Source organism: Macrosteles quadrilineatus, unplaced genomic scaffold (genome assembly GCF_028750875.1).
Source record: "Macrosteles quadrilineatus isolate MER2022 unplaced genomic scaffold, UCM_ALF_1.0 Scaffold_2__2_contigs__length_208266976, whole genome shotgun sequence".
Classification (NCBI taxonomy): domain Eukaryota; kingdom Metazoa; phylum Arthropoda; class Insecta; order Hemiptera; family Cicadellidae; genus Macrosteles; species Macrosteles quadrilineatus.
In genome coordinates, this window is record NW_026542595.1 from 38383647 (window position 1) to 38410725 (window position 27079).

At 35.6% G+C, this 27079-nt stretch overlaps 1 protein-coding gene across 1 annotated transcript in view; it reads right to left on the reverse strand.

The window, feature by feature from the left end:
- Positions 1-284: 284 nt before the first annotated feature.
- LOC128987204 (ras-related and estrogen-regulated growth inhibitor-like) overlaps positions 285-27079 on the reverse strand; it is a 149337-nt gene continuing 122542 nt past the window's right edge. The window contains exons 5-6 of the mRNA XM_054407949.1: positions 9821-10002; positions 285-1447 (exon numbers count right to left, since the gene is read on the reverse strand). Coding sequence (XP_054263924.1) covers positions 1186-1447; positions 9821-10002 — 444 coding nt within the window. The 3' untranslated portion in view covers positions 285-1185. The remainder of the gene's footprint in view (positions 1448-9820; positions 10003-27079) is intronic.

Below are 27079 nucleotides of genomic sequence, written 5' to 3' on the forward strand. Positions count from 1 at the left end.
CGACCTCATCTAGCCTACTTTTACTTTCTCATAAGCCTCGTGCTGACCACTTTTCTTATTGTTTGCCCATTGTTCCTTCTCAATATTGCCACCTATCAGATTTATCTGATCTCGATCGACGACTATCTAGATAGGCTGGCTACTCCTCGTCAAAAACTCATAAATCACAAACATTACCTTGAACACCTATCTTTGCATACGTTTACAAATCTAAAGATATGAGAAGTAAACGTGGGATAAACATTAAAAATGCTCCAATAAGGCATCAAGCTTTTATTCACGCTGCTTACTATTTACACTATTTACAAAATAGGAACATCATATTTTATTTTCCATCAACATTCAACCTATGCTGCTACACAAAACTGCAAACCCATAATCAAAACCGCTTAACTCAACATTATTCAACAACAAATTCGAATAAAAAAATGTTTGAACATTTATACTGTAGAGTACACTATGTAAGGTGAATTTAGCCTAGCATAAAAAATTACTATGATGCTATTTTTTTCGCTCGAGTACTATTTTAATACAAATTCTTTTGAAATTTTGATTTTAATGTTTTAAGTTATTAGGCTATTAATTTATTAGAAAAAAACCTCTCAAGAAAACGTAAAAAATTGTATTCTGAGGAGGGCTAACACGCTCCATTATAATTTAATTAGAACAACTCTTTTTCTGCGATTGGTTACTAACAAGTAGCATCAACAATACACATACTATAATACAAAATCATTATTGGCGTATCTGAAAATATATGGCAACATTTTTGATTTTTGTGAGTGAATGCTAAAGATGACCTGCTATTTGGCAAACACAGAACATTTAAACAGTAGGCTACTAGGTGGGAAACTGGAATCCAACCACAACGTATACAATAACAAATAACAAATCAACATTAATTTATATTCTTACAGTCGGAATAACAACAACTTTCAACATTAAAAACCTAATTTTTACTATTTACAATTTCACATAATAGGTATTATGTAGTTTTTACAGAACACCACCAGAATGTCAGTTTTTACACTCTTCTAAATAGTTAATAATTTTAAAATCACTCTTTTAAATCAACCATTTGTTTTATAATAAATAGTATGATAATCACTGGGGATGACCTAGCGTTAATGGTGAACCTGGGGACTCGGACACGTAAAAGGAGCGTAGGAACAGAGAAGAAGTCTCTCATATACTAAGAGACGGCCTCTTCTTACGATCTCGCTTGTTACTGTTCTTGCCGAAGATGGTGCCGAGGACTTTAGAGACAGAGTTGACTCCAAGCTTGCGGCGGATGGGCATCGCCCTCAGTAACTGAACTGATCTGGCCTCTCGCAGAAGACTCTGGAAGGCCAGGGACACTCCTGCGAAACTCTCGGCAGCACTAACCTCGTAGTACTGACACGAGTATCGCAGAGACAACTCCTGGCCTGCGTCTACACACACGGCTCTGAAACACAACGGATTGATGAGATAATAGAGAAACATTTGTACTCTGTCAAACTATCGGCAGAACTAACCTCGTAGTACTGACACAAGTGTCGCAGAGACAACTCCTGGCCTGCGTCTACACACACGGCTCTGAAACACAACGGGTTGATGAAATAATAGGGAAACATTTGTACTCTGACAAACTCTCGGCTGCACTAACCTCGTAGTACTGACACTAGTATCGCAGAGACAACTCCTGGCCTGCGTCTACACACACGGCTCTGGAACACAACGGATTAATGAGATAATAGAGAAACATTTGTACTCTGACAAACTCTCGGCTGCACTAACCTCGTAGTACTGACACTAGTATCGCAGAGACAACTCCTGGCCTGCGTCTACACACACGGCTCTGGAACACAACGGATTAATGAGATAATAGAGAAACATTTGTACTATGACAAACTCTCGGCTGCACTAACCTCGTAGTACTGACACTAGTATCGCAGAGACAACTCCTGGCCTGCGTCTACACACACGGCTCTGGAACACAACGGATTAATGAGATAATAGAGAAACATTTGTACTCTGACAAACTCTCGGCTGCACTAACCTCGTAGTACTGACAGGAGTATCGCAGAGACAATTCCTGGCCTGCGTCTACACACACGGCTCTGAAACACAACGGATTGATGAAATAATAGAGAAACATTTGTACTCTGACAAACTCTCGGCTGCACTAACCTCGTAGTACTGACAGGAGTATCGCAGAGACAACTCCTGGCCTGCGTCTACACACACGGCTCTGAAACACAACGGATTGATGAGATAATAGAGAAACATTTGTACTCTGACAAACTCTTAGCTGCACTAACCTCGTAGTGCTGACACGAGTATCGCAGAGACAGCTCCTGGCCTGCGTCGACACACACGGCTCTGAAACACAACGAATTGATGAAATAATAGAGAAACATTTGTACTCTGACAAACTCTCGGCTGCACTAACCTCGTAGTGCTGACACGAGTATCGCAGAGACAACTCCTGGCCTGCGTCGACACACACGGCTCTGAAACACTACGGGTTGATGAAATAATAGAGAAATATTTGTACTCTGACGAACTCTTAGCTGCATTAACATCGTAGTACTGACACGAGTATCGCAGAGACAACTCCTGGCCTGCGTCGACACACACGGCTCTGAAACACTACGGGTTGATGAAATAATAGAGAAATATTTGTACTCTGACGAACTCTTAGCTGCATTAACATCGTAGTACTGACACGAGTATCGCAGAGACAACTCCTGGCCTGCGTCTACACACACGGCTCTGAAACACAACGGGTTGATGAAATAATAGAGAAACATTTGTACTCTGACGAACTCTCCGCTGTACAAAACTCGTAGTACTGACACGAGTATCGCAAAGACAACTCTTGGCCTGCGTCGACACACACGGCTCTGAAACACTACGGGTTGATGAAATAATAGAGAAATATTTGTACTCTGACGAACTCTCCGCTGTACAAAACTCGTAGTACTGACACGAGTATAATTCTACTATTTGATTCCACGGATTGATGAGTATAAAATTCTAAAAGATGGGTCTAAAATAGCTGAAATATCACGACTTTGTGTCGTAAAATAAGATGAAATTGGTCAAGCTAGTCAGACTGTACCTAGTTTTGCCTTATATTACAACTAATGATGTTTCAGCTTGGCCCATAGGACCATTTCCGGGAGTTAGACTGTTTACTTACGGAACCCCCTGTATAAGAACGATTGTGTAAATGCCTAGGATACACCCCGGCGTGTTTATAGTCGGTAAACGTCACAGACAACGGCGGTGTTTTACAGCTGCATTGTATAACACCTAGTGCCCACTTTCTCACTAGGCTTCACTGTTAACCGACTTATAAGATTTCAGAAAACAGCAATAAAATAAATTTATACTACAATAAACTGCAAATCATGTTGTGACCATAAACCATGATTGCATATTGGGCTTTTTAAGGATATGTTTACAATGGTTGACATTTAGTCAAAGCACGGAAGTGTATTTAGAAGCAAAGATAAAAACAAAATATTAAATGTTAAATGATTATCAGGAAAATTAACTTCAATACTTAACTTTCTAACCTTGTGTGAATCCTTCCTTACATAGTGACTCTCTCTCGAGGTTTTCTTTAGTCAGTGATCGAAAATAAAACAGCTATTCTCACATATAGTGGTAAAGCTATTTAAAGCATCGCATCTGCATTACAGCCAACAAAATCTCCTACCACATTCTTAACGAATCCTCTGTTTATATTGTACGCTAGTTGTTTGCCTGAGAGTTGCCTTTCATTACTTTGTAAGGAACACTAAGATCCTTGCTCTATAGCCTAGATGCTCTTTTGAGATCATGTATAACATATTTTTTAGCTTTAATAGTTATCTTACTTCCAGATATCGTCTCAAGCCTCCTACTGTATTCACGTTCTACTACAGTCTTCCAACACTCTTAACAATAACAGTCAGTTAAAAATCGAGCCGATGTCCAACAATTTCACACTACATGTACAATGATAACCAGGCGACAGTCTTGCTCATGTAGTGTTCCGGGAATGGAACCATAACTCGAGTGACCTTGAGCAGTTTATGTGTGTCGGGTGTGATATGATCGCGAGAGGTCGTCCGGCGCGTCGGCTCCTTTATGGAGTACTACAAGGCTCCTATATGGGACTGCTTTGTTACATTTCGAAACAACGAGATTGTAGATGCACAGTGATCATTCTGGATCATGCTTTACTGCCGCTGTTGAAGATACATCGATTGTGTTGTGGCAATCGGTTTCTTGAGCTTTTGGTTCATAAAATGTTGTTTGTTGTTTTGAATGTATTTCCAAGAGAGTCCATGAGTGCCAACGGCCATCTTGGATTTATATTAGTTTTGTTACTTTCAAACAGCCGCTGAAGAGTTATTTACCACCTCAAAAAATTTTTAAATGCCAAAGTGATTTTAATTTAAATATCTAGTAGGGCTTATACTGTGAGATTAAAAATTTGCATTGTAGTGTTTTTAAATTGTTTTACGAGTTAAAACATCTAGGCTCCAAGTACTCCAAAACACGACTAACAACATGCTATGCTTTCTTATTAATCGATACTGTGGTAAAAGGACTTTAAGAAGCGTATTCTTTTTCCTGCTGCAAAGCATGGCTACTACCACTGGAATATAAAGAAAACAATAATACGTGTTCTGTATATCTTCTGTTATATTACAGTAGTCAGTTAAAAACCGTTGGCTCTTTTATGCACTAGCCGATCCTCTTTTTAATCACCTTGACACTTTAGGATATTGTTTTGTATGTACCTGGAAATTCTTTTGTCTTATTCCTGACCTTAAACCCCCAAAAACTTATCGGTTTTAACCCGTCCTTCATGATTTAAAGTTATTATTCCAATTTTATGTCAGAATTACATTATTACTTAGTTAACTCGAAGACAGGAATAAAACTACCACTTTAAATTTTATTTCTTAACGTCTCTGATAGGCTTTTAAATTAAACTGCAACAAATGCTGATAAAAAGGATAATCTGATTAAGGATAAGACTGGGTGTTACGTGAACACATCCTATGATGGAGGAATGAATGTGGAAAATAAGTAAAATTCTACATAAATTGTTGTAAAATTGTTTGTTTTTTTTAATAGTTTTTAGGACTATTTTCCCAACTATCCTTAGTTCACTCTCCAATAGCACGGCTAAAACAAATTAAATTCTCCAAACTAAACTTTGATACACGCACTACTGATAAGTGTACAAACTATCCATTCATATTTAATGGCTGTTTCACTTTAACCACAATTTTGTGTCTAGTCAAAATCAGGTGAACCCTTTACCAATGCCCCACTTCGGTTCACAGTAATATCCATTACATAAAGGTATTACATTGATAGATGAATGAACTCTCGGTTACCTGAGATGCTTATCTGGCAATGTCATGATGCAACTACGACGGTGGCGTGACTACGGGCATGTCGCCGAGTGGTCCGGGTGATTAGGTATAGATTTAATTACTTCGTGACTGTCCCACTGAGATCCAGCTACCAAATTTCCCAACCTCTAATCAATGAACACCGTCTTCTATACCGTTATACAAAATACACCGTGACGAGTATCAGATAAACCGTGACCTGCATTACTCTTTACTGATTCAGGTTTCTCATAAGGTTGGATCTTACGGAAGACGACTGCAGCAACTGCAGTATTTTAAACTGCAGCACCTACGAGCTCACATTTCTTTACTTTTTTGACGTTCATATCGTGTAAAAGTATTTTATTCCAAAGTGGATATAAAGGAAGGTATCAAAGGATTATTTTATCGTATTTCCCTCTTGTGAGTGAATATTACAGTAGTCTTTAAGGCAAGCCTTTGGCCCATTCCTATGTACCTTAGAGGAAGTTAAGTACGAAAGTACAAAGACATGTCTCAAAAATATGAAGTGACTGTTTTATTTATTTTTGAATTCTTCCATAAGCCAAAATACCTTTAATTTAAATTTGTTTTAGGTTATATTTTTAGGTTTATATTCCGAAGTGTGTTACCATTGACTATTGACTATTGGATACTGAAGTAGACGTCCCATCAATATGGACCAACTGTTGCTAATTCTTTGTTAAAAAAGAACGTAGATGTGTGAGCATGTCACAGAATGCGCTAGTGACTAAAACTCTATTTTCTCCCTTATTTTTTGTTGCTGGCCAAGTTGATGGGTTATAACAGTTGCTATAGCTCACAATAAGTAATTTCATTAGTCTGAATTGGTAAAAAAGATTGTGTATTGAACAAAAATAAGTAATTTTGATCAGTACAATCCAATCTGTCGGTGGCTCTCACCAACCACGGCAATTTTGTTAAAAATCTGACTGCAAATTTAACTTGGGACGGAATGTCTAGAAAGAATACATTAACTGCGAAAGTGCATTATTTATGTTACATATTTATCTCAGAAAATTATTTTTACTAATTAAGGGTGAAGCCTGAAGATTGTTTCAGGAAGATTTATAAATCATCGTTACAATAGTGCTATATTGATAATTAGTTGATACTTTCTCTATAAGTGTTATTAATATAAATAAAATAAAAATGAACTGTTACAATACGTATGTATTGAATATTTTGTTGCTGAGGATTTGTAAATTTGTTGAAATAACTCATTTTTTTTTTCATGCCACTAGTAATAACCTGTGTTACTGTCTTCTTCCTTTTCCATACATGCTCTATTTTGTCATACATTCAAAACTCCGTTTACATATTTTTGTTATGTTTCAACGTTTTTCGACACTCTGTTTAATGGACGTAGTATGTTAGATGATAGGTAGAGCTAGTTGGCATGATTGTAAACTGTCAGATACAGCCGTAGCCAGAGGCGCCGCGCCACGTTGCGTGTTGGCGGGTTGGATGCTGGCCAACTCTTTAATTATAACGATGCAAACATTCCGACTATCGATCCATTGAAGTTCAAAATATAAATTCAATAAATTGAGGTAAATAAATTGGTGAAAACATCACATTAGCTTATTGGAAAGACAAGCCCCTAATTAGTTTAATTGTTTAGAGGAACACTTATTTTATTTTGTAGGGTACATATAAATGAAATACTGTAAGTTCACATACAATTCATAGGGAATATTTAGTCACATGCGGTATATATTTAACCACCTAGTTATGCCACTTTTGAACATCATGTATTTAATGATACGAAAACTGTCAAACATTTATTATTAAATAAAATCAATCAATCGTTGACATAGCCTTAATGGGACGACCTTATTTAAGTTGAATTTTGAACATAAAGAGGGTTATACATTTTCTTTTATAAAATGTCTTGGCCAAAAAATAAGATTTAACACAGCAGTTATCTTGTGGAACGGTGCAATAAACTTTGGTACAACACCCTATTTCTGCATAGTACTATTAACATTTCTAATTGCTTATTGAAGTGCAAAACACTTAGAACAGCATAGACATATATAGTTGATTACTTACTTTTACTACTTGTAATATCTATCATATTTATTAATCTTTGATGAATTGTTTTGTGCATGAAAAATCATTTTGCCTGGCCTATTACAATAAAGAGTAAAGCTTTTGTTAACATACCTCTTAAATTTTCCAGCGAAAGGTTTGTCAGAGGGATGAAACTAAGTCAGTTAATTTTAATATTAGTAATCAAAGTAAGTATGATTAAATGAATTAAGCTTATTTTGAGTTGGCTGATGCAAGCATTTTTAGAAAACTGTCTCATCTTAACAATGGACCATGTCTTTAATTCCCCAAGCTACGTAAAAATAATGTTTCGTGATCCGGAATCTTGTTTCCTCTTTAGATGGGATAGAACCTGGAACACTAAAAGATTACAAAAAAACCTACAAAAGCGAGGAAACACAATAGCTAAAACTAAAGACAAATCGTTATTCCAGTAAAACGGAAATACGAAACAAATAAAAATATGGATACAAAAAAGAGATGGATTAAATCTTCCGCTCAACAAAAAATTGACAACATAAATGTACTAAGGAATAAAGGAATAAAATGCAAATGTAAGTTGCAAAAAGAATAATCCCGTTTAACCAAAATGTCACCGATTCACATTGCCGAAAACAATTTCTATAGTATAACATAAAAACTCTTTTCTAAGCGAATGTGTTGTAAAAGAGTCACTACGGTTCTTCTGACCTTAGGCTATAGAAACAACTATGGTATTGTAAATTTAAAATAACTCACGATTAAGCGATCACTTTCATTCAAATGCCAATGATTACCTTCCCTACCTACGTTGTCCTGTAGATTAGTTCATAAAATATTAATGATTGATATTGCGGCCCGCGCAGTGACTACTCGGCCTTGTAACAGATATGGGTCTGAGGCCTGATTGTCGACCTGATGATATACAACCCCACGACAGTCGTGAGCAATCCCAACTTGTCCGGATCAAGTGGAATAAGTTGTCAATAGAGATAATGAGATTCGTGTCTCAATAAACAAGACTTCTGACAGTATCTTCAGGTGAGTGGGGGCATTTAACGTTGAAATATTACGGTTAGAATTGGGCGAGGTGAATAGAATGGTTTAAGGTCATTTTAATTCAGTATATCACATTAAAGGTGGATTATTTATGGTAAGCTATAGTGATCCTTTGATTATGTAGGTATAGCTGAATAGTTTTATGGAGTAAAAGTAAACGTAACTCATCCAAAAGGAACGTTACCTACTCATCCCAAGATTGGTAAATGTAAACAAAAATAAATTTACATATTTCATACTAAAAACCGTTACATTTTCTTATGAATCGTCTTTTAGAAAAGTTTAACCATAGGAAAATATTGTTATTGCCAGTTTGTAACACCGGTATGCTTGAGTAACTTTTAGTAAAATATCAGTAATTTTATTCAAATGCAATACAGCTAGAGACAGAAAGTGTAATATATAAATTTGTGGACATCTAGGACATAGCAAATAAGCATTCAAATTGTTTAAAGACTATATCGTGATTCTCGGTGAGTAGCGCAGTGGGGAATACAAGCTAAGATCTACATGGATGATTAGAACGACGGTAAATTGAGACTATGCAAGGCTGGAAATAAAGATATTAAGACGAGGTTCCCACAATATTTCATGAAGGGATCCTTCCGCAATTTCGATACCATCTCGCCGCAGGGGGATTATGTAAGAGTGTTGATGCCGCACTGGGACGGTCCCAGACTAGAGCCAGCATCTCTGTGAGCTTAGCTAGTGTTTATACTATTTACTGTATGCATTACTATTACTGTCCCACGATAGGTCTGGGAATATAATACAAGAACATATTGTGTAAACGTGAATTTGAAAAAAATTTCAACCAAGAGTGTATAAAACAATGTAATGTAAGGGGACAATGTAAGGGAGATAGGTTTAATACTGCGTTGTGCCTACCTTGTACGTTGTTGTAGTAATCTTGGCTGATCTAACGTTATTTAAAGTCAGTAAATTTGTGACAATACATTTGCATAAATAACTCTAGCATTTCAATTTTATCAAATACCAATCAATTATTTAAGATGGAGACGCCATCGTACAATATCGTTTGGTGATAGCTTAAACTTCCACAGCTTTACCAAAATATCTAGAGGTGGACTATAATATTTATGACTACCCAGCTTGGTTTTGATCCGGCGTGCTGTCTTCAATAATGTTATGTAGTAGGAAGGAAGCCTGATCTTACTAAGATCATTCAAAGGTAGTTATTATACTCTTGTAATAAGATTAAATAAAACTAGTGGTGGTTTCTAACACGCAATCAAACATCATAGAAATATAATGATATGCTAGCGTTATGTTAGCTTGTAAACCTATCATGACTACTGTACCTGGAGTGGTCTAGGTCCCGCTTGTTGCCTAGCAACAGTGTGGTGTAGTAGGAAGGAAGCTTGAGTTTGCTGAGTTTGTCCAGCAACGTGTGAGCGTCGTTGAAGCTGTTCATGTCACAGATGCTGTACACTACGACAAAGGCTTCTCCCCAGCGTATGTGATCGTACAGACACCCTGTCGCCTGAAATCAAATAAATCTTTGGTTATTTTTCCATTGAACAAATATTGTTTTATTTTGATTCAAGTATGACATGCATGCTGTCGATTATTGCTGTACATTTGTACCTCAATGTACCAGTACACTCTTGCAATGTTCCAGCTCACATCTTGCACTTGCTACGTTACGCTTATGTCGATATACACATTGAAAATAAATTGATCACCAACCTGAAGACAAGAAAAAAAAATCTTATTTTGTCCTAATAGAAGAATTTAGAAATAAATCATTAGTTTTGAGACAGCAAAGCCACCTACATCTGTATTTAAGTTCAATGATAATGTAAGAAGAGAGTAGAATGAGATGAGATGAGATGCACTCGATCAATATAAATTTATTAAAACCAAAAATAATAATGTGAAATTTATGTGTCTCTTAAGCCCGGACTATTTATCTAAATCTCCATCAAGATCAACTGGACCCAGTTGAAAACTATCAAAAGATAATGAAGTTTCTTTAAAACTCAGTTAGCTAAAATGGTCAACAATATGTTGTTTTGTTTTACTACACAATTTACAGATGATCGCTACTAACTGTCTGCTGTCTGATGTAACACGGTGGCCGCCTCCGCCCCCGCTATATCTCCGGAACTCTCCACGTCACGCACTCCAGGGTAGGACACCCGGGGAAAGTAAACAACACTTACATCACATATGATGTACGAGCACCTGCAGGACTGTCAATATTCCCACCAAGGGTCATCGAGTCAAACTTTATGAATTATATATGACGATTGCCTCATTATTGTTTCGCTGGGTAAGGTTTGCTCTTTGTGCGTTCCCATGACTAGAAAGATGATATTCGGTGCTGTGTTTGATAGTATATTTTCAGTATAACTTTTGTAAAAGAACCAGGGAATATTGATCATTAATTGTAAAAGGATTGTTAGATCAGATATGTCCATTTAGAAGTTGTGACAGATACTATCCATCAACCATCATATAATAGTATCCAAACCCAACTCAGGATGGGATTATGTATAATAGCATATTGAGATGAACAATTCTGCCCAGGTTGATGTCTTGTTTGTGTAGTTCGCGTAGGGAGTTATGCTGTATTTATTCAGTGTTTCTCTAATGCAGTTTGCTTAAGTTTATGCAGTATTTGAAGGTGTCTAGTTAATGTAGTTTGCGTAGGGAGTTATGCTGTATTTAGTCGGTGTTTTTCAGATATGTCCATTTAGAAGTTGTGACAGATACTATCCATCAACCATCATATAATAGTATCCAAACCCAACTCAGGATGGGATTATGTATAATAGCATATTGAGATGATGAGTTGATGTCTTGTTTGTGTAGTTCGCGTAGGGAGTTATGCTGTATTTAGTAGGTGTTTCTCTAATGCAGTTTGCATAAGTTTTATGCAGTATTTGAAGGTGTCTAGTTTATGTAGCTTGCGTTGGGAGTTATGCTGTATTTAGTCAGTGTTTCTCTAATGCAGTTTGCTTAAGTTTATGCAGTATTAGAAGGAGTCTACTTTATGTAGTTTGCGTAGGGAGTTATGCTGTATTTAGTAGGTGTTTCTCTAATGCAGTTTGCATAAGTTTTATGCAGTATTTGAAGGTGTCTAGTTTATGTAGTTTGCGTAGGGAGCTATGCTGTATTTAGTAGGTGTTTCTCTAATGCAGTTTGCATAAGTTTCATGCAGTATTTGAAGGTGTCTAGCTTATGTAGTTTGCGTAGGGAGTAATGCTGTATTTAGTCGATGTTTCTCTAATGCAGTTTGCATAAGTTTTATGCAGTATTTGAAGGTGTCTAGTTTATGTAGTTTGCGTAGGGAGTTATGCTGTATTTAGTCGGTGTTTTTCAGATATGTCCATTTAGAAGTTGTGACAGATACTATCCATCAACCATCATATAATAGTATCCAAACCCAACTCAGGATGGGATTATGTATAATAGCATATTGAGATGATGAGTTGATGTCTTGTTTGTGTAGTTCGTGTAGTTATGCTGTATTTAGTAGGTGTTTCTCTAATGCAGTTTGCATAAGTTTTATGCAGTATTTGAAGGTGTCTAGTTTATGTAGCTTGCGTTGGGAGTTATGCTGTATTTAGTCAGTGTTTCTCTAATGCAGTTTGCTTAAGTTTATGCAGTATTAGAAGGAGTCTACTTTATGTAGTTTGCGTAGGGAGTTATGCTGTATTTAGTAGGTGTTTCTCTAATGCAGTTTGCATAAGTTTTATGCAGTATTTGAAGGTGTCTAGTTTATGTAGTTTGCGTAGGGAGCTATGCTGTATTTAGTAGGTGTTTCTCTAATGCAGTTTGCATAAGTTTCATGCAGTATTTGAAGGTGTCTAGCTTATGTAGTTTGCGTAGGGAGTAATGCTGTATTTAGTCGATGTTTCTCTAATGCAGTTTGCATAAGTTTTATGCAGTATTTGAAGGTGTCTAGTTTATGTAGTTTGCGTAGGGAGTTATGCTGTATTTAGTAGGTGTTTCTCTAATGCAGTTTGCATAAGTTTTGTGCAGTATTTGAAGGTGTCTAGTTTATGTAGTTTGCGTAGGGAGTTATGCTGTATTTAGTCGGTGTTTCTCTAACGCAGTTTGCTTAAATTTTTATGCAGTATTTGAAGGTGTCTAGTTTATGTAGTTTGCGTTGGGAGTTATGCTGTATTTAGTCGGTGTTTCTGTAATGCAGTTTGCTTAAGTTTTATGCAGTATTTGAAGGTATCCAGTTTATGTAGTTTGCGTATGTGTTATACCGTATTAGTTTTAGTCCCGTTTATATAGTTGCCGTGTGTATTATGCGGTACTTGAAGGTGTCGAAGATAAAATATACTCCCTCAGTAGATTTGTCATTCTCTAGATCACATGAAGACAATTTTATTGGTGGTTCCGTCCGTTGCCGCCAGGATAATATTTTTGTTTAACATTTCTTGTTATTGCAGTTATTTACAACCTCGTTTAACCAAATAAAACTATCAAATCGCAAACAATTACTTGTCCCCTAGTTATATTACTCAACACTAAAGCACCACAATCATTAAATTAACCTCACAGTGGAAACAAAGTTTTGTTGACACTAGTTCCCAGTATCACCAAAATTTACTATTTTAGAAAAACAAAATTTTACAATGGGGTGTGAAGTATTCTTGTGTTTGGTTATCTAATGTTTTTATGCAGTATTTGAAGTTGTTTGTTTTATGAAGTTGGCGAATGCCGTATTTAGCGGGTGTCCTGTTTAAATGAAGTTCGCGTGGGTTAGTATTTTGTTTATGTAGTTTGCGTATGTGTTATGCCGTTTTAGTGAGTAACCTTTTTATGTAGTTTGTGTTTGTGTTATGCCGTATTTAGTTGGGGTCCTGTTTATGTACAGTAGTTTGCGTATGTGTTATGCCGTATTTAGTGAGTGACCTTTATATGTAGTTTGTGTTTGTGTTATGCCGTATTTAGTTGGGGTCCTGTTTATGTACAGTAGTTTGCGTATGTGTTATGCCGTTTTAGTGAGTGACCTTTTTATGTAGTTTGTGTTTGTGTTATGCCGTATTTAGTTGGGGTCCTGTTTATGTACAGTAGTTTGCGTATGTGTTATGCCGTATTTAGTGAGTGTCCTGTTTATGTAGTTCGCGTGGGTGTTATGCTGTTTTGCACTTTCCACGATCTCTGACCTGCCTCAGGCTTTCTCTGTGGCTAACCAATGCTAATTGTCCACAACTGTGGATGTCACTGCTGACCCCTGCTCGGGTCACCCACAACTACTGCACATAACACGAGTCAACTCTACTCTACTGTAGTCAGTGACCGGCGTAATGGTCAATATCATACTTATCCATAGTTCCTGCCTTGCTGTAATCAAAACATTTACATTTTACAATGGATACATTACCGATAATTGTACATTCCATTTCCACAATCAGTTTTATATTTTTACAACTATACAACTACTTCCATCACAGTTGAATTACAAAATATCTTTTTTTATATACAACAACTAACAACCAAGCAAACTGAACGGCATCTTATCGTAAATTATAAATCTCCATTGACTATCTAAGTCATGCAGTCGGGTGCGAGCTGCCGTAGTGGTTAGAGCGCGGGACTTCAGACCCTGAGGTCCCGGGTTCGATCCCCACCATGTCGCCAGTGGATTTTATCTAAGTGGTAATGCCGCAACCCCTAGGTCTGGCCTGAAGTAATGTGAAAAACAATCCCAGGCTCGTGCCTAGCGTCCTAGGACAAATAATGCCAAATCCTAGAAAGAGCAGTCAGAGCTACATTAGTCGGTTACTTTATGAAAGACTCATTCTATTTACGTTAATTTTTTACTGCTGACCTTTTTTCCTCTAGGCTCCAGCCTGGAAATGTTTTACACATGCTAGATAGGCATATGGTTGCTATATTATCACATAGACATAGCTAACACCTGCTGGTCATTGACAGGATTTGAACCACTGGATACTAGCAAGCTTATTCCCCAGGTAGGGATGTGTGTCTATTTCAAAACCCAAGGCAATGAATTATACTCTATACTCTACTAATACTCTATTGTCTTAATGTCACAATTAAATATTAATAAGTGTATTTAAATACATTCGGAACCCCTTTATTGAATAATTGTACCTCTATTGAATTGTTATAATTCTAAAAAAGGTATTTCATGCAGAACAACTATTACATTTTCCGTAGTTTTCTTGTCACTTTGTCGACAAAATATTAAAAGAACGTACTATATGTCACCTCAATATATTTGTTAATAAACACACTTTTGCGCCTAACCACAAAAACAACCCTCTAAAACCTAAAAAGGAATATAAATTGTAGAAGATATTCAATTTAAACTACGAAGTCGTGTGATCCTAAACCATAGGCTCGATCATTTGACGCACACGCACCGTGTAGAGGTTATCCTCTAATGGTTCATATTTGAAAGTTAGAATTTATAGCTGCTTATATTTAGGCAAAACAATGGACATGAAAAGTGGTTATAGGAAAGTAAAAGTAGGCTAGGAGGGTCAGCGAGGCTCTCTTTCTCCTGTTGTAGTCATCGTTATAGACACAATACGTGTAACATATCAGGAGTTATCGGAGGCCGCCTACCGTCAGATCTAATCTCAGAGCTCACTTCAGTTTCTATCAGTATCAAACAACGATATTGTGAGCTGCATTGCTGCATTGCTTGGGAAAATATTACGCTGGTTACTATGCTGCATAATAGTGCCTAAACGGTTTTATGAAAAATATAGTTGTAGTTACTGCAATTATTAGTGAAAATACATTATTGTTATGTTACCCAAATGTTTTTCCACTTTAATGAGGGGGAAAGAAAACTGTCCGTTATTCAATGGGTATATCTAGTTTAATTATCAATGGAAAATTGCGTTTAAGGGGTTGTTATATCCGGGTCATTAAGATATTGTTTAAACATAATTTGGAGTCGTTTAAGAGCAAATTAAAACTGAGTTAAACGAACTCTATAGAAAACAGTTTACAGATTTTAACATTGTGAAGCTACTACGACCACATTTGGCAATATTTCACTAGCAGTTAATACAGGTATGGTTCTGATAAGATTTCATATTCTCCTTAATGGAAGATTTTTTTAACTAAATACGTTTTGATAAACGCCTTGAAAGTACTTTTAGTTCAAATAGTCAAAGTGGTCTGACCAATAGATAGAAGCATCAAATCGTATGAATTATTTATTCTGTATGTTTTTATGTGGGGAACACTGGCAGCAAAAAGTATACAAGACATAACTACACTTAGGAAGATAAATTAAAAATAATTATAAAAAGATCTAGAAAATACTTGTTTACTGGTCTACTGCCCAGATTGGACTATTTTTGTCTATTAGCTAGATTGAGGAGTTTCAAACTTTGATAGATAAAAATGTAATTAACACATTAACGATTTAATTAATACTGTGCCAAGAGTAACTGTTTACTATTATTCGTTACTAACTGGTCTTGGTGCATGATAAGACTACAAGATCTTGCCACTCATCCTACACTCATCTCTATTCATACTTGAATTAAAATGCCTACTTTGTATGGTCACCATTTCATTGAAAAGTATTAAAGTAAGTACATATTACGTATAATAGTAACTAACCCTCTTTAACCTGTAAATTTGCTGCACATATAATGCATAACACATCCACAGCGAATGTTTTTAATTGCAGTAGAATGAGATTGATTCCGTTAACCCATATCTCACTCAGGGCACCAGGAAGGTAAATAACACCGTGCTGAGTGTGGGGAGAAAGCTTAGGGAATGTATCTGATGTGTCTGGGGAAGGAGCAATGAACGTTGCACTAAGGCCAATCCCTGAAGATGATTTGTAGCGGTGGTAGCTTCCCGCACTCCCTCCAATCCTGCCGTTAGTTCCCGCCAAACCAAGCACATCGTGCGACGGCCGCTAACAACGTGTTATTACACAACGATAATATAATAGAGCAAACATAGTGGATGATTAGCCTCGTGTCCCAGAATAACAGGTGTGAGTGTGACTGCGGAGCGAGGCTACACCCAATCATCTCTAGCCTAGACGTTTTATCCCATCGTTTGCGTTTTGTCACGTACAAAGTACCAGCATAATTAGGCAGTTAAAATAAAAGCGGGGAACAAAATCACCGCTCTTACACATTAACAACAGTAATTTCTTGTGGGATTGAGGACATACATTGTGAATGCGTACTGAACAAAATAAACATTGTTTGTGGTCAATAGTTTTTGTGGTAATAGGTCCAATATTTACCAAATAAATACCAAATAATATATTTAATCAATTATAGGGCCTAAAGTAACTTTTTTCGACACTAGGTCAAGATTAACGACAGATGTTCAGCCGAGGCTGAAAAACTAACGAAAGTAGAACAATATTTGAGATCCGTGTGATAAGCTCTATTTTCCCACATACTGTGCCATTCTTTCAGCTAACTAATTCACGAACCAAAAATTTTGTAAAGCTTTGTATACGTAGACTTAGAAAATTTCTTAAGTTTTAAATACCCAGGTAAACAAACTGATGTTATCAAGGTACAAACTCTTAGAACACGACCATAAATCAAATAATAATCAAATATAATCAGTTATAATCAAATTAAATACTTATGTAATTTCACTCATTGCAAATACTTATAAAGTGGCAATTACTATTAGGCCCTTTAGTAACCTTACTAACCTACACAAACTAACCCAGTGGATTCTCTTTTACAATGTCATTGGAGTAAAAATACTTACCTCATCCCAGCATTGTATAGGGATATCAGTCGTTTTACCCTCTCACTGACAAATACATCTTTAATTTTAAACCTAATAAATGCATTTCAATTTCGAGTCTAACTTCAAGATGTTATTTAAATATTTATATAGAAGGCATAAAGATTACATTTGGTTTATTAACAAGTTTTCCTAATAAACAAACGAATTCCACGGAAAGTCCATGAAGAGTTCGTGGCATCGGCGCCTTCGACACAGAGTAGGCAACTACTGCAGCGCCCCACACTGCAGTCCCGTTACTGCAGCGGACTGCACACTGCAGACTGCAGCTCCGCTCTCATTAGGTGCATTATCAAAGCTGCTCGTCGCCGCCCATTGTTGCAACTATTAGTGCAACAATAACAATAAACAATACACCGAGCCCGGGCTGGTCCGTGTCCAGGGAAAGTGGCGACTGGCGCAAACCCATCTTACAATCGATCTCACACAAACCTTTCACTTTTTAGCGAAAATTGGTCCAATAAGTGATGAAAGTTTGATCATACTTTCCCCTCTATTTCGTCACCGATTCACTACTGATTTTATTTAATTGCTTAATCATCTAATTATAGATGTATGATAAACGTTACACAACCGTTGGCGAACTTATAAACGCACATCTAAAAAACGCAGTAAGTGTATAAATTAATGGAAATTATATATGTGCACTAGCTTTAGTGAATACCACTCGATAAATTTGTAAACTGAGAAAGAGGGATTGTTATGAAATTATGACGCACAATAGTAAATTAAATGTCATCCAATATAAAATTATGGTAGATGTAAATACAGAAAATATATAAATTACGTAAATACATAAATTCATTTTAGAATTAACCGCTTAAGTTGAAATCTGGACCAGTTGAATTTTATTTATTTATCTATTAATCTAATTATCTTTATCTATACAATATTTTGCTAAAATATAAAATTAGGTTTTGCTGATTTCAGTTTTCATAGAAAGAATGTCTTTATTATATTAACATGTAGAGTTAATCACAAGCTACGTCAGTCACCTTTCGAATAGTGAAGCTAGAATTTCAAATACCTCTTATTCAATCTAAAGCTTCTTAAAAAAACGGAAAAATTGCAAATCTTTAACTTACAGCCGTTAATTCAACCGCTACATTGTACTAGCAATTTGCACGCAAATAATTGCCATAGCTTGTCTAATTAAATAATGCCTTATTGACAGTTGCTACACAATGTTCAGTAAACAATTGCCAAGTGCTCAACCAATAAAGAGTTGGTGAGGTTCAAGGCTGGGCCAATGCTCGACAACAATGCATCACGTCACATTCCAGTCAACACTTGATCATTAATTTGCCAACGCATCTCATGTGTATTTATGCAAAGAGCAGTGTACACTTGAGCATAAATATAGTTGTATCCCGTTTACCTCTTGCTCAAATACATTCATAATGATACTTCTAACGGAGAGGTTTAAGTTATCGTTTGAGAATCCATGCGATCACAAAACAGAAAGCGTTGGTTAAAAGACACACCTTGCAAAGGCGAAAAAAGAACCGTCAACATTACAACCTAAAACTTGTCTGACGACAAACAGCCTATTTTATTTAATTATTGGACTATATGGAAGTTAGTTATAGAATTTCAAAAAACGCAAAATATTTATTGTATAAGTGATTCAGCTGAAATTCATATAAAATAAAATGTTAAAGTCTATTTAACATTTATCCAAGTGAAACATAGGGAACCCCTTTAAGTTTATTTGTTCCAGCTTACTTACTCTATAAAAAGGCCTAAATATCACCCTAACGGTCGGAGCCACCAATAATCAAGTAAATCAGTAATTTGTGAAAGGCCATTAAGTAATTATTCCAGTTTCTGTAAACGGAAGCGCCGTCTTTCGCAACACTTGTGGGAATCAATCGATCGCCGCTAATGTCGGCGATTACCAGCAAAATGGCGGGTAATAGGGCGAAATCGGCGTGACATTGCGCGGGTCAATAGATAAACGGGGCTCTTACACCGGCCGGGTAATTTCAATACGTGTTTAGGAAAACTTTTATAAATACGCTTTCTCTTTATGGCATGTATTCAATGGAATATATTTACAAGACACAAATTTTTAATATGAAATATTTAAATAAAATTATTGTTACAACTTTTAAAGTCATAATTATAGTGATACAATAATTTTGTGCTATTGTTTTTTTTTTTTATGTACAGAATAATAATCATCTTTTTTATGTTGTTAGTTATTATTTTTACTCAGTTTATAGTTGCAATAATCTAGAACTCATCTGATGATATTTTATTAACAATGGAACATACAACACTGCACATAATTCGCAGGAAACAAAAAAGAGTGCTTTTGTTTTTAATTTCTTTTTATGTAGCAGCTATTTTGGAACAGTTTTTATGTTTCTGTATAAAGAGTGGAATTGTTGTGATACCAATATCCTTCAGCTACCCTTTAAGTGATGACTTGAAAAAAGCCTATTTTAATAACACGCCGAATAACTGCAAACCTCCTGGAAAAAAATACAGATAGTGGATTAATACATGGACTAAGATTCTATAATGCAAAAGGCACACCCTTTTATGTGCTAAAAAATAGAAAGTATTATTAACTAAGCAACCCGTTATTTTATTGCACAATGAGTCAGGATTTTTCGATCAAGTTTTCAGTAACCAACAAAACCTACTACATACGATGAATTGACAAGTTTAGAGTTCGGCTCAATACAAGTTTAAGTTTATGTGCTTTCTCGTCAAATTATTTAATAACATACTGTAAAATAATGAGATATCTAATCATTCTTTTAAAATATTGTCCGAAGTACATGGAAAGTTTGAAGTAGGCAAGAATTAAAATATATTCGATAGAGAGCGTTAGAAATTCTGTAATGGATGGACAAAACAGTCACGGATGTTAAGTTTTCGTGATTTCCACCTTACTACTATTATTGCAGCAACAACACTTCCGATGACGTAGCCTTGACCTTGTACTTCTACATAATGATTTGTCAAGGGTCGCAACGCAACGGCGCTACAGCGTCACAAGCGGTCAAAGGTGAAAACTATTAAACAAAGGCGCCCAACTCCTAATTACACAGGTTTTCACTTTCCATTTTTTCGGATAGTGTCGACAACATGATAGAAAACGGTCATTGACCCTAATCCGTCGAAATATTACACATAATGAGCTTAAGCAAAAGTGAACGGGGATTCAGCAGATTTGTGTTATAAATGTTCACAGTTTAACACTTTCACTAATCGGATATCAAAATTACAACGTCCCACTTTCGGTAAATCTATAGAATATTTTTTTTGTTGCATGACATTAAAAAAAGTTTAATAGCTATAGTAGTGTTTTAAACTATTTTAGTGTCACTGTTTTATTTATTAACAATAAAAAATTCTTTGGTTCGGATTGGTTCATCCAGTGATTTTGATTTTTAACTCATTTTTTGTGCTTATTTTGTTGTCTATTTCAATTTATAAAGGAATTCTGCACATCAACAGGAAAATATCTTTACAACAGCATACGTAGATTATTTAGATGCACTCAAGCTGAGAAAAATGTTTTTAAAAAACATTCCTGTCTATTAATATTTAGATAAGGTTGTTTAATACATAATTAAGATTTAATTTATATAAAATCAACAGTTGTGATTTTACATCTGGTAGATAAAGTACTGGTCAAACTATATATTTTCCGTCCTGTTTGTCTATTAAAAAGAATTGATAGATTTTGTGCCATAAACTATTTTAAATTGATTTTAGCATCTACATAGTTCATAAAAAAGAAAAGACTCATATGAAAACCATTTTAAAATAAAAGTTAAGGGTAAAATCAAATAGAGGGGAACGCACTTATACAAACTGGAGTGCTTAGTATCCCACTTGAAACGCGTATAAAATAATTTTAAACAAACACATCTCTAAATATATTCCTTTAAAGAGGTTTCGGCCAAGTGGGAAAATTGGAGGATCGTCCAGGCCACCAACTTGACTGCACGTTCGCATCCTGCTTCAACGACCCACTTGCTCCTGCTAACGTCCTTATATTAATAATGTCAAATTAGACAAACCAGTCAGTAATTTTCTACGGTTAATTTTCTACTTTCTTGGAGAATCACAGCGGTAGGTGCGGAAACATGTAGACTATGTATGTGGCCATGTTCACATCACTGGCATAGTGATACCACGATATGATCAGGAAATATGATTTATTACAAGACATATAACATGTATGTTTCCAAATGCTAGGTGCATAAATATTTGTTTTAGAACCACCTAAAATGAGTAGCAAATAGTAACGTGAACTTTCTTGTATTTAACAGTTTAACATGCTTAAAACTTTACCAATCTTTGTTCAACTAGTCCAAGTGGGGGTTGTGGCATGTAAGTACAGATTGTTCATAGCGCTGCCACGGGGGGCAGGATAGCTAATATTCATCACTATGATGCAACCACACGCGGGAGTCCTGCCTCTAGGCTTCCTCGAGCTGTACTGTCAACGCAGAGGCTTCTGGCTCATTCATTTGTGACATAACTTTGCCAAAGGGGATCAGAAAGTTACTTTGCCATCATTAAAATTCTATACCATAATGTTTTGCCACCATGCGAGGTGGTGCTATGGTGGGTTAAAGTTTAAGATTTAAATGTATCCTATATATTAATAGGCAAGCATGTTTCTTGAAACCCTTTTTCCTCAGGTCGTGTGCATCGCAGAGAATATCTACACATACTGCTAGAAATTTATTTTCCTGTAGATGAACAAAATCCTTCTATAAATTAAATAGGCTAAAAATAAAAAATAATTTAATCTAAATTTAAAAAAAATATAACATGGGCCTTATGGGTCGCCAAGCTGGAGATATTTCACAAAGAAATATAAACAGAAAATCAATACAAATGGAATACATTCCAAAAACATGTTTTATTTACAGCGTGAAGTGAAAATAGATAAGTCTATACATTACACATTTTGGTGAAGTTTTCGTTCACTGGACGACCTCTAGTTTTAATATATAGCCTAAATAAACGTAGGATACACATGTTCAACAAGCATAAGTTAATAAAAATTTACAATTGGTAAAAATTAAATTTTGGAAATTAGCAACCGGAAAGGCTTTTTCATTGAAGATATTTACTGCATTCTAGTGAAATATTTACATCAATTTAAGTTTTTTTTATACTAACTTACAACAGAATACAGTGTAAACAGTATATCCACACTGTTCAAAATAACTAAATGATTCTGAATGATCGAAGATAATAATTATCATTTTGTATCAAACAACATCCAAAGATAATCTAAAAAAGGCTATAATCATTACATTAATAAATTTTCAAGTTATAACCTAAAGGTTTACTAGACTACTAATACAGTACCAAGAAGCTGTATTATATTATATCTTTGCCAACCCACAGAGAAGAAACTGAGCGGTCATTATTTCCCAATCGTTGCATTAACACAAACACACCCACATAATGCATTCACACAATAAATCACCGAATATTCGAAACACGATACTTTAATTGAATGACCCCTCATCTCTCGTTTCCAATTTGGAGGATCGCATGCATAGATCCCTGCATATTTCGAAATGTTGCATTATTATGCATAGATCGGTTGTGCACGCGATCAACGATACCCAGCAGCGAGCTATCGGATATCGCCACCTCTCTCACACACGACCAACAAACTACTACCAAGCTACTCCTGGCGAAGCGGGAGGTGTTTCTTGTTATGTAACTGTTAAAACATATAGTTGTAGTGGTTTACAAGAGGTAAAACATGGCTTTATAATCCTTAACTTGTATAAATGTCCACCTAATTAGCCCATCCCTCTAACAAAATGCCCTATACGTGTCAGGTTTCACTATATAGCTTAGCTCCTGTACACAGGAAAAAATATACATTTGAAAATAGGGTTAAAACAATATAAACATATATATTAATAACAATATATTAATAGGGTCTACATCAAATTGTGTACAATTTCTACACATTAGATTATTTAAATTGGTTACGTTTTCACAATTATTGTCTTTTTATTTTATCAATGCTAGAGTTATTGATGTAAACGCAAAGGAATCCCTCAAAACATTTGAAGATATACTGGGCATACAACCTGTCTCTCTTGTTAGTTAGAGGCTAAGACACTCACACAGATGAGGGTAGAGACACTTCCAATAAATTATCCTTTACATGAAACAAATGTTCATTTAAGTTTCTAATTCTCTTATATGTTTCGTCAAACAAATATGCTCAAATAAAAAATGAAACATGAATGGCCAAACAAAATATTTTTTTGAATTAATAAAAACTAATGGATGAAATGTCGAGGAATCTAAGTGATGAACTGACGACCCTTTCTAGAGCAGAGATTTCCTAGTTTCTAGTCCCCGGGCTTGCCGTAGAAGATTGCACAACCTAATTTGATACTTTAATGAAATGTTCAATAAATAACTGCGGTGATCGGCCCCGGACCGGTTAGTGATTTACCTGTACCATTGTAAACAACTCTGGCCTTCACTACTTGCCAGTCACCTGTTAAGCGTCTAACTGTAGCGTTGATAAGGTCAACTTACAAGTTCTGGCTCGAAGATGATTACGACCTTTTGTATATCAAAGAATAATGCTAAAATTAACGACAGATATTGAGGAGACTACCCCAGTGCCCTACCTTTGACTATTGGATATTAAAGTGGATATCCTATCTACATGGCCCCATTTGCGCCAATTTATATTCAAAATAACGTAGTTATGTACGCCAGTCACAAAATATGCTAGTGACAACAATTCTATATTCTACCTTATTATTAGTTGCTGAAATATTTGACGGGTCATAATAGTTCCTATAGCTTATATTAAGTTATTCCATTAGTTTGACTGGGTATAATAGTTCTCGTATTCAACCGAAATTAGTAATTTAGATCAGCACCATTCGGAGACTCACATCAACTACGAAGATTTTTGATATAATATCCGGTGACACTTTGGGGATGAAATGTCCAATATATAGAGTAAGTTCTGCTGTTTGATATGTATTTATTTTTATCCTACATTTAAAACACAAATAATAAAGGAATCTCAATATGTTAACATCAGTGCTCCGCAATAGTAACCATACACGAAACACACAACACAGGACTGATAAGCCATATGAATCTAACCTCAATGATTGTTTGGTAAATGGTAACAAGCTCGACTACCTTGAACCTTTTACTAATGCCACCATAAGTTAATGAAAGTAAAGTTAGACTTACATTGGCAAGTATATCGGAACACAACTCAACGCAGCAAACCCAGAAGAGAGGCAGACAGCTGAGACCGTGTTTCAGATGACCGATTTCTTCACAAGGTGAAGCAGATCACTCGATATTGCGGTAAACCGTTTCCTCGTTCCCGATTTTAATTAGAGATTTGCAACATTAATTGGGTTTGTTTAGCGGTGGTCAATCCAGCGGAACCGTGGTTCTGAGTGATCGTTTACATCCAGATACGTTCCAGTTTCGAAACTAATAAACGTGTGAGTGTTACAACACTGAAACTATCAGGTTCACAACTGTGGTTTCTTACATTAAATTATCTTAGCTCTCGTTATATTATAATGCTCTCTTTGATTGACATATTCTTCAAATTTGAATCGGCTCCTATTGTTTACATGACAAACGAATGTGTTTGTCATGACAAACTTGTGCACTGCAAATGAATTATGTTTTTTGATTTTTGGCAAAGAACTGTGGTACATTAAATGTACCACAATTCTTTGCCACAACGTCTCCATAAAAATAACATAAAATAAATTTAATTTTATGTTATTTTTATGGAGATATCATATCAAAATTGTACTATCTCCATTATAGACAAATATTAAGACAAATATGTTGTAGTATAGCAATGAAACCCGATTAAAGTGCAGTATATAAATGATGGGTCCTAATTTAAAGTTTTAGAGTGCCCTCCAAATTCACCAAGATACTTTCAAATCAGGTACTGTATCAAGGATAAGAGATGATTATCGTCAATGTTAAAAATATATTTAAGTCACACAGTGAACTTTTATCCATATTGATAAAACTTTTTCCAGCATCAACTACATACATTTTTTGTACAGCATCCGAGAGACATTTTACTGCAGTGCTTAGGTTTCATGTCTGAGAGTTACTGTGATCGTGACTGTGAGGTTTCTACATAAAGAGAAACAAGCCTATCAACTTCCTACATGTTGATTGTTAATGGATACTTTTATCTGCAGTGCGAACAAGATTTACCCTAGATCATTCGATCTGGTCAACACACTTTCTACTTACTGAGACTCACGAGGACAAAGATACGGAGGTCAGGCTATCTGATCACGCCACTAATGTCAGTCAGACTCAGAACACAATCGTGTAAGATGAAACCTTCCTTGCGTGCTCCAGTAAAATATTGGACAAAGTTCACTTCCTTCCTCTGCATTTCACTTCAACTTAACCTACTACAAGGAGAGTTACTTTGGAATGACGTAGGTAATGGTAAAGGTCTTTATTCCATTATGTACGGTGAATCTCATACAAGCATGGTATGATTTCAGAATAACGTATAAGTAAATGCATATAAATAAATACGTAATAACGCATACATTCTCTTCAAGAGTTTATCAGCCTAAATAAAGTATTTTGGTAGAAATATTATTTTCAAAGTCGATTGTTTAATGATTAGAGCTGATTGGGTTTCCCTTTATTACAAAACTAATTTTCTGCTTATATATGCAGATAATGATTGTTGCAGTTGAAAACGTCTTAATTTTGTATTTATGAAAACTGTTATTAATATACGTAACATATCAATGTGGGTCTCAATTACTCATAAAAAATCCTTTTATGACGCCTTTAGGTTTTACTTTAAGTACACGAATTGTTTTCAATCGGTATATATATTGTAAGTTGACATTTAAATAAATAAGCTTGAAAGAAATCTAAGTACGTTTTTCGGGATTTTGTTCGATTAGTATAAAACCCGGAGCTTTGGTACCGTATGAACAGGAACAGACAGTTGTTCAAAAGTTTAACTACTCAAAAAATATGTTTATGAGCTCTAAAACCTTGACAGTTTGGCATGTACGTGTGTAAGTGTTGTAACCTACATTCAGTAATGTGAGTGAGGTAGGCCACACGTGACGGTCGCCCAGCGGCCCACAACCCCACAACCTCTGACAGTTATGACAGTTTGATGTGATCCTTGGTGCTTGGGGGTTACAGTTCACAGAGGAGGCGGTCTATTCAATTTAATGGTTATTGAAGGTTTAGAAGATTTGAAGATTTACTTAGTACACTAAAAGTACGTAGGGCGTTAACATTATATACATTTTAGGGTTGCAATCAGACGAGGGAACGAATCGATTGATCGTTTCTTAATTTGTAGTCCAAGCAAACTAAAAGAAGCAGACCCAGGTACCGTTAAAAAGTTGCAAGAAAACTTGTTTATGGTTTTATTTTGTAGTGCAGAGTGAAATAATAAAAGTTGGCAAAATCGGTCAGCGGGAACACTCATAAAATCACGATTTAAAATGGCGACTTTTCTTAACATTAGACAAATTTTGTAAAAGTTTTACGGATGGTTAGCACCTCATTTCGATAGGGAACGCATTTTTGGCCGCAATCTTGGATCCGCCATATTGTATATAATACAATTATAATTTGTGTAATGATATGTGACAAATCAAATCATTATAAACTAGATTTTCACGATGATTTCAATGCGTTAATTGGAGATATAAGAAAAATAACTTTTAAAAATGTTCAAAGTACGAAACGTCCATAAGAAATGTATGGAGGAGAGTTTTCGCTTGAATATATCTTTAAAACAAAAAACA